Source organism: Cydia splendana, chromosome 22 (genome assembly GCF_910591565.1).
Source record: "Cydia splendana chromosome 22, ilCydSple1.2, whole genome shotgun sequence".
Taxonomy (NCBI): domain Eukaryota; kingdom Metazoa; phylum Arthropoda; class Insecta; order Lepidoptera; family Tortricidae; genus Cydia; species Cydia splendana.
In genome coordinates, this window is record NC_085981.1 from 5,493,394 (window position 1) to 5,509,594 (window position 16,201).

Consider the following 16,201-nt stretch of genomic DNA (forward strand, 5'->3'; position numbering starts at 1 on the left):
CGCGACTTCGTCTGCGTGGAATTAGTACCAGCAGCTAGAGTAAGTACAGCGCAAACAAAAAAGCGCAGCGCAGCGAATAAAATCTAATATCAATTCGAGCAGAATATGCTCAATTGTTTACACCAATTAACAGGCACTTCATTAATTTTCCCATTTCCACCCCCCATTTTCACCCTCTTTAGGGATGACTTCTGACATAAAAACTATCCTATGTCCTTCCCCGGGACTTAAACTATCTCTATGCCAAATTTAAACTAAATCCATTCAGCGGTTTAAGCGTGAAGAGGTAACAGACAGACAGACAGACACACTTTCGCATTTATAATATTATATAGTATGGATTTCGACTTTATTTGTCCGACTTAAGGGAGCGTTATTCTAAACGAAATTTACATAATCAATATTTGAGAAATAAAAAACAAACACTGAGAACGTACTCGTAATATTACTTATCGTAGCGTGGCGCCTACAGCCGTAATATTATACTTATAGAAAGGGACCCTACTAGGGATGTACCGACTAGTCGGCCGACTAATCGGCCATTCGAGCGCCGATTAGTCGGCTAGTCGGCCAAATCAATAGTCGGTACATCACTAGACCCTACATTGAAAAAAAAAATCATGTAGTTTCCCTTGTGGATATCCTCTGAGAACAACCACTCTTTATTATATAAACTTTAAATTATTTACACATTTTTGTTTTTCCTACTTTACATTAATATACTCGTCAACGTTATTAAAATACAATCAAAACAAAAAATATAACAGAAATACACATGACGAAATGTACAAGTCGTGTATTTAAGAGTGGGGGAAGGTGGACTAGTATATAACCGAATACAAAAAATAATACATCCCACTCTTTAGTATTTTCCCGTAAAAGTATTTTATAAATTTTGGCCTCGCTAAAATGATATAAATGTTATAATTACTATAATTACGTTGTTAAACAGTATTAAAAAATGGCCAAATATTTATTAAATACTCCAGTCTAATATATTGCTTAATCGATCCAAAATATACAAGAAATCAAGAGTACATTTAGTTACATTATTGTACTTGTATCAATTCTATGAAACAATTCCTTAACATTTAGTTTTACGGTAAAAATTAACAGTTTCATTCATGGCATTAAAATTAAATCTACCTATGTAGAAATAATATATTTTATTGTTATTTTTAAGTATTTTAACACTAAGTTCTAATGTACAGAAAAGTGCACAACATCGAGGTGGTGTCAGTCTATAATTAGGTTGGATGGATTTTTTGAAATATTTTCGAAAAACAAAACATACAAAGCTGCAGTACGTACAATTAATATCTGCCGGAGAAAAACTTAATTATTAAAAATTATATGTCACAAAAAATAAGTTAAAACCATACTAATAATAAGTTATGGCAGTGAATTTTACATATTCGAGACAGCGAGCCCTAATCTAAAGCGTAAAAAAAGGAAACATCACAGATTTTCGTACCTACACAAATCTCGCAAACGTACTTAATGAAATGCCATGATTCGTAAAGGAAAGTCGACAGATAGAAATATTTAAGGACACACTGGAAGTACTAAGAGCCTAGCACTAAACGCTAAGAGTCGTATATACAAAATTGCTATTTAAACCCGCCATAAAGAAAATATGGTCGTAACACTGAACTTGAGCCGTTATCTTTAAATAGGATCACAGTGGAAAAAGTGATTTAAAGTTACGTTTACAATCTAACCGTCTATAAATATATGTTATTTTAAAGTCCGCATTATGGCAAGTTCCTACATAAACGCTATTTATGCGCTAGATTTTTCTCTATACTACGTCCATAGAAAAAATCACCCGCTATATCTGTACACTCACTCAGAGTCTATCACTAACACTGAAACATTCGTCCGAGATTGACACAGTCAGTTCCAATCTTTTCGTTCGATCACTGGGTTTTCAACATAGTCCTTAGAAACTTGGTTGGGAGACAGTCCTCGGATTGCCTTGTTGTGGTTGGTAAACGTCGTAGGAATTGTGTGGCTCCAAATGGCAGACAACATTGTTTTCGCCATTCAGAACCGCTGCCAGAGCCCTCATATTATTCTCTTGTGGCTGATGATACGCCGGATGCATCAGCCTTCCGCTCTCATACGCGTGTCTCGGATCGTACGCCCGCTCTATTGTATCCCATTTGCCATACTTCGCATAATGCTCCTGGTCATGGTGATGCCTTTCCCCCGGACTGTATGAGATCAGAGGCCTGTGGTCCCCGTAGAACTTGGAGCTCGAAGAGCCGTGGTGGCCCGGATTTTGTCTGCAGTTGTCCGGCCCAGAATTATCATCGGACACGTCTGACATTAGAGTCTCGTTCCTTTCGATTTCTTCATAGACGGGATCATCTTGGATGACGCGGAACTCTTGCTCGGATCCACGTCTGTATATTCTTCCTTGTTGGGAGGCTATTTCTGAATAGGTATGGTTGATATTCTGGCTGCCGTGGTGATGATGGTGCTTGCGTCTGTTCTCGTCCTTGTAATGTTTGCGGAAGATCATTTCCTGGCTGCCGGGGGAGTGCTGGGACATGTAGACGTGCGGGTTCCTGAAGTCGTGGTTGTAGCTCCGGGTGGTGTTGTAGCCCTGGTGGTGGAGGGGGCTGTCCTCGTCCTTGTGGCGGGGGGAGGGGGGCGGGTGGAGGGCGCCGTCGCAGTCGTTGTAGGGGGAGTGGAGGTGGTTCTGCGCGGCGAGCTGCCGTGACAACGTGTCATGGTGGGGCAGAGTCGAGGTCCCGGTTGGGTGGTGCTTAGAAGAAGTGTTCTGTGGAATAAATGCTGTTTTAGTATGATGTGGTAAGTTTCTCATGTAACGATATAAGATTTCGATTAAAAATGCAATTAATGAACAACGAACAAGTAATTACAAATGAAATGAATAAACGTTACTTTAAAGATAGTAATTATAATGTTAATAAAAATATCTTACAACTAGAAATGTTTATTTAATAAATTCTCTAAACAGCTCAATGAAATGTGCATATTGTATGGTCAATAAAATGTAAACACAAAGGAAGTTGGAAGGGTACAGAAAAAATAAACAGATGTATTGCTAGAGATATTCAATACTACTGTCTAATAGTATTTTTTCATCATATTCATAAGAATGATAATCACAAGAATCGAACTAAGACTACCTAACTTACTTTTAGATCAATTTAGAAGGAAGAATATCGTAAATACAGGTACCTATACCTAGGTAGACTAAACGTACTAAAGTGTTTAACTATGGACTTTAAAGGACCTCGTTTCTACCATACATAGGTACATTATTCATATTATTATTTAGGTACACGCACTGGTACACGTCAAGAAAACCCAACCAATCAGATAAATTTCTTGTTAAACTTGCAATGTTGGATTTTCTTGATGATGCAAAAAATACGGGTTACATGATGGAATCCAGATTTTACACAATAAGTACAGTGCCAACAATTTAAACAATATTAAAATTTTAATAATTACCACACGTTTGAAAATACAAATTCCACAACTTCATTTGCAATTTCATTTAGATCTGTACAGATGTAGTGCATAATTGTTTTCCATCGTATTTTCACGGAAACATACGTGAACGCGTGTTGCTATTTCAGTCAGTCTCAGTACAAAAAGTACTGAGGTTGACCGAAGTAGCATGACAAATACGAACGTTTCCGAGAAAATACGATGAAAAACAATTATGCACTACATCTGTATTCATTCTATTAACACTTCTATTGTCATGATAATTATGAGGACATCTTATATGATCCCCGAACTAGTTTTTGGTCTGAATTTATGAAGGAGTTAGTTTTTGCAGTTTGTCTATAACGACCCAATGGACATTTATGGGTGAATACTAGAGGTTGGAGCCATCATAATTCCATGAAAGGGTGTTGTGCCATTATGCAGTGATGGGGGGTTACTGAGGGGGGTGTATGTACAGGGTGAAACATGCAATGCCACTCGATGCTAGGTTAGTGCATGCACGACCCAAGGTAAGGTCTTGGTCTTTATACCTGGAAATAACGCGGCTAAAGGTTACCTGTGCTAAAATAGTTTCAATGTCGACGTGTTTATCGATGTTCAACGTAATCATTGTCAGCATAAAAAACTATGTCATACAATAATGCCTCCGTCTCGCAGTTTCATATCGTAGTTTTCTGTGTATCGTAAAGAGTAGAAAGGGGTACCTATATATTGTTTTTTACCTGGCCGAGAATCCATAAAATGTTCGACCAACGAAACTACTTAGTAGTGTTAAAGAGAAGAGTAAGGGTGTACGAATCGAAAAGTAATAAATTAAAGATTTATGTGATAAATAATGTATGGTCTATTCTATTTTCCTATGGTTTGTGGAGTCTGACCAAGTGAAATTCAACTTTTTTGGACAGAATCATATAGTTAACAAGAGTGTTACCTGTTTACTGTGTTTTCCCTATCTCTAGGAATTACGTAAAAAGTCACTTTTTGCATTAAGCATTTTTTTATCGATCTTGTACGCTATACACAAAAGGAAATATTTGAAATGAAAGCTATAGGAATTTAATTTAAAGACTCCAAACTACGTACTACCTAAGTACTCGAATTTTAGACACACAATCCACTAAGTACTAATGGATAATACTGATTGTGATTAGCATTCTTGTTATTACGTTAAATGTAAAGAAAAAAATGTTATTAACATCAAGAAAAAGGGTATCTTAATAAGTCTATATTTTACTGAACCCTGATTGCTAGTTTTAATTTCATCAAATCTACGAATGAGTTGTCATTGATTGCTTAAGGTAGGTAATAAACGCTGACTCAAGAAAGAGAGACAAAGTCATAATTTGTAACTTAGAGTTCTATCGTGACCCAGGACTTTTTGAAAGAAATGCACTATTTACTACATTTCCGTTCTTAATAGCCAATCGGAACAAATAAATTTGATAGTGAAAGGGCAATTTTGAAGTCAGCCAATGACAGTGACAGAAGGGTATGATGAAAACTTAAATATACATGACTCAATCTTTAAAAACTAACCTCAATTGGGTAATATTTTCTAGTTACTTGTAGAATATTCTAGCCAGTTTATATTAGAAAAACGAATGATATTCCTATACGTATCTACAGGACCAAGACCTTACCAAACACAAATCACTCTAAAAGTGCTACACCCTCCCCTCACCTTCCACATGCTCCCGTTCTGCCATTCGTTTCCGACGGACGCGGCCATCTTGTTAGAAAAACAAGATGGCGACCGCGACCTTAGATTCTGGTAATCGTTCGGCTCCATGTGCCGGTAGCTATGCATGGAGGCGATGCTGTGCGAGTGGGACGCCGAGTGCGGGAGAGCGAGAGGCGTGGAGGCGCGCGGGGCGCGGGGCTCGTCGCTCGGGACGTATATGGGGGCGGAGGGGCGGACCGTCCAGCGCGCCGGCTCCGGCTGGAGGTTGTAGCTCTGTTTGTATCACATATATACATATAGGACCGATTTCAACACAATTTCTGTAGTTTCAGGATATTTGGAGATATTATTTTTTATAAGCTCGACTCGAATGAGTTCGGTTGTGCCAGATTTGATAGAATGTGACAGTATTCATCCTGAAAAAGGATTTCGGAGTTTTTCTAAAGTATGTTGGAATATGGTTTCGGATCATAGGCACCAACTGTATCAATTTATGTTGAAAAAAGTCCAGAAATAAAATACATAATAAATATATAAAGAAACATAGGTACTAATAATATCTTAATTCAAAACCTTTGAAAGATAATATACTAAACGTAAAGTCTTTATATTAAAAATACTTAAAAGCATTGTCGAAGTTTTCGATTTGTCTGAGAATCTAAAAATAATTAGATATTGTACGAAAGTATTAAGCGAACATATGCATACGCATATTGAGAGATAGGATTTTCAATTCCATTACTAAACGTATCAAGATTATACTAGTGAAAGCTTTGTTAGTATAAATAACTTGATACTTTAGGAACCACCACACACCAAGAAAGGTTAACTTATAACTAAGAAGAAAAGTTTAGTTGAGTTAGTAGTCATCTAAAGCGTTAGAATATTTTAGTTCTACAAAAAATAAAAAAAGACTTACCTGTTCGCACGTTAGTTACACGTCAAAGGTTAACCAATATACACAAAACATTGAGCTGAACCAAATTAGTCACAAGCCAAAGTGGTGTTTGGTGGTTTTTAAATTTGGAATAAATCCTATCTCTTATTCTATGCGTACACACCTGCTTGCTGATTTTGCCGGTAGCCTTGAAACCTCCCGCTGCCAGCGTTTATAGGATTCCTTAGATGTGACATGGGGGCGGATTCTCTTTCAGGGATATTATGTGCGAAATTAGCCCCTGTGGCGTTCAGGGTAGGGCCAAAATTGGATGACGGACCGAAATTCTGGTTTTCATTGGAATTTCTCCTATTTCTATGGGAGTGGTAGCTATGGGCGGCTGCGGCAGCGGCGAGGGAGGCAACGGCGGCGTTGTTGATAACGTTGTTGTTGTTGTGGTTGTTGTTGTTGACGACAACGTTTAGGTTGTTGATAACTAGGTTGTTGGTTGTTGACGCTGAGACTGATGTGCTTGCTGAGCTCTGTTAGAACGTTAAGACTTTCAGTTGGTTTATCAAATTACTATTATAATAATGTTAATAGTGTATAATAGTAATACCTAATTATAATTTTGTTATTATAATATGTATTACTTTATTACTTTATATAATTATAATGTATTGTTTCTATGTTTAGGTACTTATCTAAGTACTTTAAATGTATTGTATGTGGAAACTTAGGCTAGGATATGTGTACCTAATAGTGTAGTTTGTGTAACTCAAAATCCATCCATCCATCCATCCATCCATCCATTCATCCATCCATCCATCCGGTCCATTTCGTGATGCACACTTATTGTTCTCTTCTGTTCTTGCTGTTGTTGTCTGTACATGTTCGTACATGTTTTGTGATCGTCACGAATAAAAATCTTTTATCTTTTATCTTTTATCTAAAATATACACAAATAAATATACTTACATAGTAATTCTATATAATTTTACACCCGATTTTTAGTTACTTTGGTGCACACGTAATGTGGGATGAATTTGAGTTTAATTATTATGTTCCCGTTTTTATACCGTTACCATTAAAATTAACATGCACATAATTGACATTATATTATGGAGGAAAATGCCATTTGTACAGAATTTGCAAGCAAAGTTAAGTTGTAGGTAATTATGTACCTATAATTAAAAAAAAATAGATAATTAACTCTGTATTAAGAAACTAGCACAGCTTTTGTACGAATGGCATAATCCAATTGATATTACACTTATTCATCAGAGTTATTTCCTTTATAATAATTAGTGATATTTCGTTAGTGATAACTTTCGATTAAAATTCATTAACTGTCATCACATTTTCAGAGCGGGAGCCGTCGAGTAGTTTATACCTACGAGGTTATGTTTTTTGCAAAAAGAAATAGTTTCGGCTTTATCTGATGATTTAACTTATTGGCACAAATAGCCAGGTGCCGCCAATGTCGACACAAAAGAAGCCGATAGCATTATATGCAACAGTATTTTTTAATAATCAATATCGGGTGGAACAGAACGAAGGACTTTTACGCAAGCGGGGAATTGTTTAGGCTACGTACCTACTTTATTTTTACTTATTAATCACGTTAATATTTGTAACCGTTTTTGAGATACAGTTTGGTAAACATTAGTGCAAAATTCTTGTGTCAATTAGTCAAAATTTATGTTTCAACCATAGACTAGGAATCCTTTAGACGGAGTTCAGAGCTATTATTTCATGAAACCGATGATGCCAAAAATATTGGGGTGCGGGAGACGAGGTGAGCGAGGTCCCGTGCCGTGATTAGTCCGTTCAAAGACACGGGCGTCACACAAAGACACTGATTCGAAAATGGAGTAAAACTACCGTATATTTGTGGCAGAGGGGTAGCGCTACTATGCTCAGTCTGGAGGATGACTTGTCTGTGGTTTCAACTCTAGCAAGTAGATTTTATTCCTGTTGAATGACATGACATGATGACATGTGTCAATTTAAAATGCAAATATCTTTGTAGGTTTGTCACTGATATAAAAATATGTCATTTTAATGATTTTGTTTTTTTTTTTAATCCGTATTTACGATTATAATAACTCGTAGATCACTTAGATAACACTATATTTTCAACTCAGTCTCTATAAATGTTCCACCCTGTATATAAGTACAATCGATTTTTGGGTTACTAAACGTGGCGTAGACTCCTGCATCGTTTACCCGCCAGTTTGAATGTAAAAAATAAATCATCGATTACTCTAAAGAGACTCCTGCGAGGTTATCCTCCTTACCGTGACATCCCTGGGGTCGACGGCGTCCTCGCTGTCGGCGGCGGCGCCCTGGTGGTAGCGGCGGCTCTTGACGCTGCCCTGGCGCGTGTCCGCGTGGTTGCTGGTCGCGGTGGGGGGAGGCGGGGGGGCCAGCGCCAGGCAGCACGACAGCCAAGGGTGCCGGCGGCCCAGGCGCGCGCACTCCTTCTGGAACTGGAATTTATGGGCTAACTTAGTGAAGAGTTACTTATTACTGCCTCAGCGGTAGGTGTGCCATTTTAGAGCCGAATATCATAGGTGCGGGCCCGAGCTCGTAGCGATGAGTTTTTTGGAATTCTTTTAAATAACTCAATTGATAGTTACCTATCAGTCGGTCTCTCCTGAGAGAAAACGATGTCAAAAATTATAAATGAGCGGCGAGGACAAACCAGAATCTGATAGATTTCTTAAATACGCATATATAATACATGTATATCTACCAAAAATTTAAAAGTGCATAGAAAACTATTTTAGATTGCGAATCAAATAGTATCTTAAAATTTCCGGTTGCTGCCACTCTGCATGGTAAATTTTAGAACTACACTTCATCAGTGGTCTCCATAAAGGCTCAGTTAAATTATATCTACACTATGTATGCGAAATCTCCATCTTCATTAGGTACGGCTTTATATGACTTTTGCTATTAAAGACTCATACAAAACAGTGAAAATCAGCAGAATCAGCAAAAAAGCAACAGTTAAGAAACTTGTGAATAAGATTAATGAACGACCTCCCCAGCGACTCCAGCGAGATAAGAATCGTGAACAAGTAGGTCACGCCTGTCGTTTACTCAAAATACAAAGCTCTAAAATCTACCATAATCCGTGTCAATAATGAATGCAAAAACTAAACTGTTGTTAGACTTACGATCTCATTCTGCAAGCAGTGGAAGATGAAGATGAACAGCCCCTGCAGGGAGTTCAGGATCGTGAACGCGTAGGCCACGCCCACCGTCTGCTCGTTCAGGTACAGGAGACCGAAGGTCCAAGTTAGCCCCAGCAGGAAGGCCAGGACTAGGGAGCTGTTCAGCCATACCCTGGAACGTCAGGAAAATTTGTTATAACCTGAAGTTTCTAGAAAATTCGTAACGGTATGAAGAAAAACGAAAAAAATAAATTAAAGAGTGATATTGAATTGAAGGTTATTTTGATTGAAAAATCGTTATATATAGAAGTTGGTAGAGGATCGATAAAAAAGAACATTCCAATAGTACAGGTCAAACAGTAGTAGCAGTATATGCAATGATTATATTATATTATAATTCAATGATTAAGTCTTACTCAAAGCCGTACATAAGACAATGCGAAACAATATGATTGAACAACTTTTGGTTAATATTTATGAAGATAAAATGCTTTTGATTTTTGCACAAATCTGACTACTTACCTGTAGCGCCTAAAAAGACAAAATTAAATAAATAAGTTACTTGTTAACATTAACTACTATCCAACAAATAATAAAAAGCGGAAATACATCATCAGATGATAACCAAAACTCACTAATTACTACCAGTTCAGAGGCATAGTGAACCGTACTATTTAGTAAGAAAATAAGGTTGATTTTTTTTGTTTGCTTGTCATGTAACATGTAAATGTTTTTGACTGAGAAGGATATTTACCTGATTTTGTACAGCTTGGAGTTTTCTTTCGCCTTGATTGAAACGGTGGAGTGGTGGCACATCATGTAAATGACCATGCTCAAGCATATCCAGTTGGCCTGAAAACATTCAAACAACAACATTAGAATGTGGTCATATTTATTCAAATTTAGGGCACTAATTACCCAGTTTAATAATAATACACACACGAAAGGTTTTTATGGTATTAACAAGATGTGTTCCAAAAACACATTGTTAGTTGTCTCGTTTCCCTAAACGCTGGGAATCATCATCATCATCAGGCCTTGTACATCTTTACAGATGATTTAAGCAGCATTGAGAATAAAGTTGCTCGAATCGGTGATAGTCATACATTTTATGAAATCACAATACTTTCGAGTTTCGATGGTCATCACATCTTTGAAGTGATTAAGTTTTGTTAAATAACTGGTGGTAGATTTGTGATAAAAATAAGTCTACTGTTATTTATGTACTTAATTTTAAGAAAATATATCTTAGACATAGTGTTGGCGCAACATAACATAACGAAGACCGGTTGACGACACATGACGTCACACACATACGTCACGGCTCCCCGTTCCGCGTACCTACATTAGACTGCACCTTACAGCCAAAGCGGCTACACATATTTTATATAGATTCCCAAAAAACCTAAACGTCATGCCTGTAGCTAGTTATTAAGTTAATAAATAAAGAAGATAGTATCCTGGAGTTTCTTCATTACCACAAGAACTTAAATTGAGGAGCACATAGAATAGAGAAGGAACTCACCGTGAGCACCAAAGCCACAGGGCCAACAAAACTCATGACGAAGAGTCTCTCCGTGGACAGCCAGCAGTGCTGCGGCGTGCCGTAGCCGGCAGGGAAGGCCGCGGCGGAGGCCAGCACCACCAGCGCCGGCGCCAGGTACGCGCCCGCCATGTACCAGCGCGCACGCGGCCGCTCCGGCTCGAATACTTCCACTAGCATGGCGTATAGGTGGAACCCTGGAAGAGAGTTTAGAAATGTTAGATTCGGAAAAAAGTGGAAGGAAAACCTTCTGGTTTACTACAAAGGGAATTCTGGAAGAAAAGTCTTTACCAATAAAACCTGCGATATAATCAAATGGTTTTATGATAAAAGCTTTAAGTCCACTTAAAGCTTTAAATCTGAAAGTCCGCAGAATGTTGGGATAAGCCATTAATTTAGAAATGTTACTGTCAACCTTTTAACAAGGTCTTGTTAAGAGTGGTTTGACATTATGGACTTTCTGAATTCGGAGATAATGAGAAAAGTAATTATGAAAGCGGGAAACATCACCAAAATTAAGATCAGTACCAACGAAAACGAGTATATAAAGGTTGACTTTATGCCTCATATTTCAATTTCAGCAACGCGATTAAACTATGGCATTTAAATGCACATTATCTACTGTCTTAGTGGAAGTTTCTAATAACATTGACAGCTTACCTTCTAGAAACATCCAGGCGAAGGCAGCCAAGAAGAAGTAGTGGAGTAAACCAGCTATGATGCCACATAACACTCGGTCTTGCGTCTGGTCGATGCCACACATAAACACTACTTCCGCAATGAGGAGACAAGCGCAGAGGTTCTTGTGGATTAGCACTCGGTCCGACTGTGAAGAAAATAGAAAGTTAATAAGATAACGGCCATTTTATGGTGTCCCCTGTAGGATATTATATGGGGATGTTCAGTAGCATCAAACAATCAATGAAACAAGAGAACATGGATTTGAGTTAGGATAATCTATTAATAAATAAACTTAAGCAATTAAAGTTTCTGGATTCTCATCAGCTCTCGCTCAAGACCGGGACAAAGTGGCATACTAGAAGAAAGGCCAATGCTCTGCACTGGGCGTTAAAGGGCTGATATGATGATGATAATGATGATGATGATGCATCAATGTTTCTCTAATCCCCTTAATTCCAATGAATAACATAAGTACTTACATTGTAAAGTGAGAGTTACCCAACCATCGGAAGTCTTGTAGAGATTCAGCTTTCGGATTCTGATTTTCTTTTAGAGAATTTAGAGCCCCGGCTTCTTAAGCCATTGGGAAAACATAAAATATAATATTAATACGTGACTCACCTTCATATTTCTAAAGCACTGGAACACAATAATAGCGGCCAGCAAAGCCACAGCAGAGATAGCACAACCGATGAAAGTCAGGAGTCTCAAGGCCATCTCATGCTTGGCACCGATGGAAACGCCGTGGACATCCATGAGGATGGCGAAGTTGGTGAGATGGGAGCATGCGCAGCCGGTGTGGGTCGTGTTGGTCCACTCTACGTGGCAGCCTTCCGGGGACCAGCCACTGGAAGAAAAAAGATTCAGTTGAAGGTTAGTTAAAGTATTCTGTCAGAAGTGCCTCGATGATCTCCATTATCAGTCATTCTCTGAACGCTGGGGATTGATACATAATGACATATCATATACTTTTATACCAGGTTCTGCCATCAAGCTCCTGTCTCTCGCCTCGTGTAATTATTGTATGAGTGCAGTAATAAATAGGTTTGAGCTGTTTCCTACTCTTATTTGGGTTTAGACAAATATAATGTCGAGGTGAAACTGGTGAAAGTTTATCAGAACACCTATTATTTGTCCTCAAGCAATGAAGCAGCTTGAAATATCTGAGGCTATGCTATTTTGATGTTTTACGAAAGATTTCTTGCATACCAGGAAACTTTAGAATATATTTGTCATGAATTGCAAAGCAAACTTACTGCAACGTGTAGTCCCAGAAAACGCAGGCGGGGTTTGTAACGTTTTCAGTCCTCAGATGCTTCATGGTTAGTCGGACCATTTGAGATAGCTGGATGTGACGTCCGTTGCCAAGACTGGCTGATATGACCTGTAGAAGAAGAAGACGTGATTAGAGCAACTGAAATAGATTATTGTTGGAAAAAAAAGGAAAAAAAATGTTTTTGGTATTTGTGTGAAAATGTGTCTAATCCTAATCAGTACTGATACATTTCTTGAAGAGCGAACATGTAACCAAAAGTTTTCATTCTTTACCTTAGAGTTCAAAACCCTGGTTACATTCCTCTTCTCCCGTTCAGAGTTCATACTGGTGGTAGTTGATGCAGACGCATCGGAGAGGAAGCTGCTGTAAGGCGCAGTCTTGACGCCGAAGGTGGGCGGCAGGATTTCTTCCAGCCGGTCGAAAGCGAAGAATACTATGCGGACCAGGTCGTTTTGGCGGTTGTCTGAAATAGAAAGAACATTATAAAATAAATGATGATGATGATGATGTCTTCCAAAGCGAATCCGTAGACGGCGACACCCGGTCAAAATCAAGTATACGGTTTATTTTTATCAATAACTTTTTTGTCCTGGCTCCGGCATTATAAACAGAAAACTGCTGGCGAGTGGTGGTTTATACGTCTTATGGCAAAATCATGTGATCCTATTAATATGTTTCATCTTCCACCATTGTATTCTAGCCATGCACTACAGATAATAAACGAATTATTAATTATGAGGGGCATGAGAGTATTGAGGGGCAGAGAATTGTCACTATCTTCATATCAGCCTAAAGACGTCCATTGCTGGGAAATGACCTCCTGATGGGACTCCACGATAGACGATCGTGCAACGCCCTTATCCAACGAAGCACACATCTTGTTGGGGGTATCTATTTTAGCTACATCTTTCAGTCGGTCGTCAAAAAAGAACCTTTCTTCCCCTTCCACCATCGGTTCTAATTCGACAACCTTATTTGTGCCTTTTAATTACTCACCTAGCAAAGCAGCCTTGGGTATCGTGATGGTATCCTCAGAAGCTTTCCACTGCTCCTGCGCGATGACCGATGGAAACGTCTCGTCTTCCACATTCTTCACTTCTAGAACTCGCACGGAAAGACCTGGAAAAGACGAGTATTTGAAAACACTGAAGTCAAAAAAATGATGTGATGCAGACTGCAGCATACCCAATTTTGAAGATTTCTGAAGATACTGTCAACATCTGAGCTCGGAATTTTCACGGCAAAACAAAAGACTGTCGCAATCTTGCTAGAGTTAGAAACGTTTTTTTATCGATATCGATAGTTGGGTACTTCATTGAAAAACTTACAGATATTCTTAACGATCTGCAGTATAGTCTTCTCCTTGGTGACGGCGTCAGCCAATAGAAATGCGTTCTCTTCCAGCTGTGTGAGAAGTGCGCTTGCGACTCGGTTCTGAGCGTCGGCGCTCAGGTCCGCCCAGGATGACCGCTGACTTTCTTCCAAGAGGTTTGATCCTGAAATTATATGAACAGTTAATCGTATGACCGCCAAAGAAGTCAATAGACGAGCGCGGGTACAGCCCAATCTTAGCCTTAATGCATTCTGATAAGGTCCACGGTGACGCGCCGCACACGATATGCGTGACGTTCAAAGGTTCACGTAAAGGCGAACTTTGAAATTAACGTACAAATTAACTTTAATTGAGAAACTGACTAAAATTTACACATAAATACGGACTTTTGCGGTACTAAAGAGTAACCTTCAAGATTTTTCTGCTAAAAGATTAAAACCCCAAAAATTCTATGGACTGAAAACACGCTTCTCAAAAATATGTCGCTGAACTAATTGGAAAGGGGCCAAAAACAATGTCTTTATTATCGTTTTCTAGGGTAATTCTCGTAGCTCTAGGTTTTATTTAATTTGTAATTTTTGCCGTATGTAAGTACCTATGTTCAGGTCAATTCTTGCAAGCAAAATTAGAACTACTTCCCATTATTCAATTCATCTGAAACTAAGTTAGCTGACAATGCAATAGTATGGTCTACCATCTAGCAGGGAGATGATGGACATAGGAGGTGGCCATATGAACTTTGTGATAAAACAACGTACTTAATATAATTGTGTTTGCGTTTGTTACGATTGCCTCGAACTAGTTGCCTGTTCAATCAATCAAAAATCCTGTTGAAAGAAAAGTTCAGTCTGCGATAAAAACTTGTAACAAAATTTTTTTGGTAAAAAACTTATTTTAGTTTAGAAAAGCCAACTTACCAGTCTTAATAACCCCCAGTAGCATGTCGGTAACGATGGCTTCTCTCTGCTTCGGGTCCGGGAACGTCTGAACGTTCTGCGACATGCGCTGTGCCAGCTTCTTCATTATGCTGGTGGTGGTCAGCATGTCTCCTCCGTATAGCGTCTTCGATGATGTCACCTGGTTTGGAAAATGTTTTGTATTTGTTGAAATAGTTATGGTAGACAGATGATACCTCAGATACCTCAGCATAAATACACGATCAAGTCAGAAAAGCATTTCTGAAAAATATAGTCCCCCTGTTCAGATCTGATGCTACTGTAGTTTTATTAGGAAGTTATTAGGTATTATAAGATTTATAAGACAAAATCACTAAGACGAACAAAGCGAAGCGCAAGGGCACTACCTACATTTAGCTTTTTCTTCTTTTATTTAGATACTTTGTTTAATACGACCCAATGCCACAGGGCGTTCATCAAGCTGAAAATCACAACAAGTAGACAACCCTATTATGCTTCCATCGAAGTCACGATCCTCAGCAGTGAGAGAGAGAGAGGGAGAGACTAAGAGAGGTAGAATAATAAATGCTCAGTTAAGTTACCTGTGCCAAGTCATTGCTGATGCTGAGCAGGGATTCTCCCTCCCTGACTCGGGCCTCGAGGCTGTTCAGCCAGACGGACCGGCACTCGCTCAGGTCGGGCGTAGGGCCGTGCCATTCTGGTATCGCGTCCGCTGTAACAATATTATGAAAATCTTTACAATGTCATCTATCAGTTAAGTAATTATTTTTAGACGACTTCAGAACGGAGAAGGCTCTCAATTCTTCGGGATATTTTCTCATGTCAAAGCGAAAATTAAATTATTTTAATGGTCTCATAGGTCAGAAACCGATTATTGGAATCTGGAAAAATTTACGGGGCACTATAGGTACCATTTAATGATTTGGACATTGTTTTTAGTACCTATCTCTTAAATTTGCCCTAAAACAAAAAATAACCACGGAATCCCTTATGATTTGAGTTGCTGTAGGTCTGTATAGCTTGGACCTGTGATTTAGTATGCATTTAGTTTAGATTGGAGTAATAATACTGCTGAAACTCACAGTATCCTTCAGCGCTGGTCATCAAGGTCCCAAGGGAATCTAGGTTCAGACTGGAGGCTTGCGCGTCCGGCAGGTTACCGCGGTAGTCGATCATATGTTCAGGAGAATCACCATCTCTTCCTGCAACATTATTAATA

General features: G+C 38.7%; 1 protein-coding gene across 1 annotated transcript in view; it reads right to left on the reverse strand.

Moving 5' to 3' along the window:
• Nucleotides 1–623: 623 nt before the first annotated feature.
• LOC134801510 (latrophilin Cirl) overlaps nucleotides 624–16,201 on the reverse strand; it is a 457,954-nt gene continuing 442,376 nt past the window's right edge. Inside the window, exons 10-24 of the mRNA XM_063774122.1 lie at nucleotides 16,065–16,184; nucleotides 15,564–15,694; nucleotides 14,983–15,142; nucleotides 14,061–14,228; nucleotides 13,729–13,851; nucleotides 13,005–13,195; nucleotides 12,713–12,840; nucleotides 12,078–12,303; nucleotides 11,436–11,601; nucleotides 10,758–10,972; nucleotides 9,987–10,084; nucleotides 9,236–9,404; nucleotides 8,351–8,542; nucleotides 5,174–5,446; nucleotides 624–2,788 (exon numbers count right to left, since the gene is read on the reverse strand). Of these exons, the coding sequence (XP_063630192.1) occupies nucleotides 1,943–2,788; nucleotides 5,174–5,446; nucleotides 8,351–8,542; nucleotides 9,236–9,404; nucleotides 9,987–10,084; nucleotides 10,758–10,972; nucleotides 11,436–11,601; nucleotides 12,078–12,303; nucleotides 12,713–12,840; nucleotides 13,005–13,195; nucleotides 13,729–13,851; nucleotides 14,061–14,228; nucleotides 14,983–15,142; nucleotides 15,564–15,694; nucleotides 16,065–16,184 (3,206 nt within the window). The 3' untranslated portion in view covers nucleotides 624–1,942. The remainder of the gene's footprint in view (nucleotides 2,789–5,173; nucleotides 5,447–8,350; nucleotides 8,543–9,235; nucleotides 9,405–9,986; nucleotides 10,085–10,757; nucleotides 10,973–11,435; nucleotides 11,602–12,077; nucleotides 12,304–12,712; nucleotides 12,841–13,004; nucleotides 13,196–13,728; nucleotides 13,852–14,060; nucleotides 14,229–14,982; nucleotides 15,143–15,563; nucleotides 15,695–16,064; nucleotides 16,185–16,201) is intronic.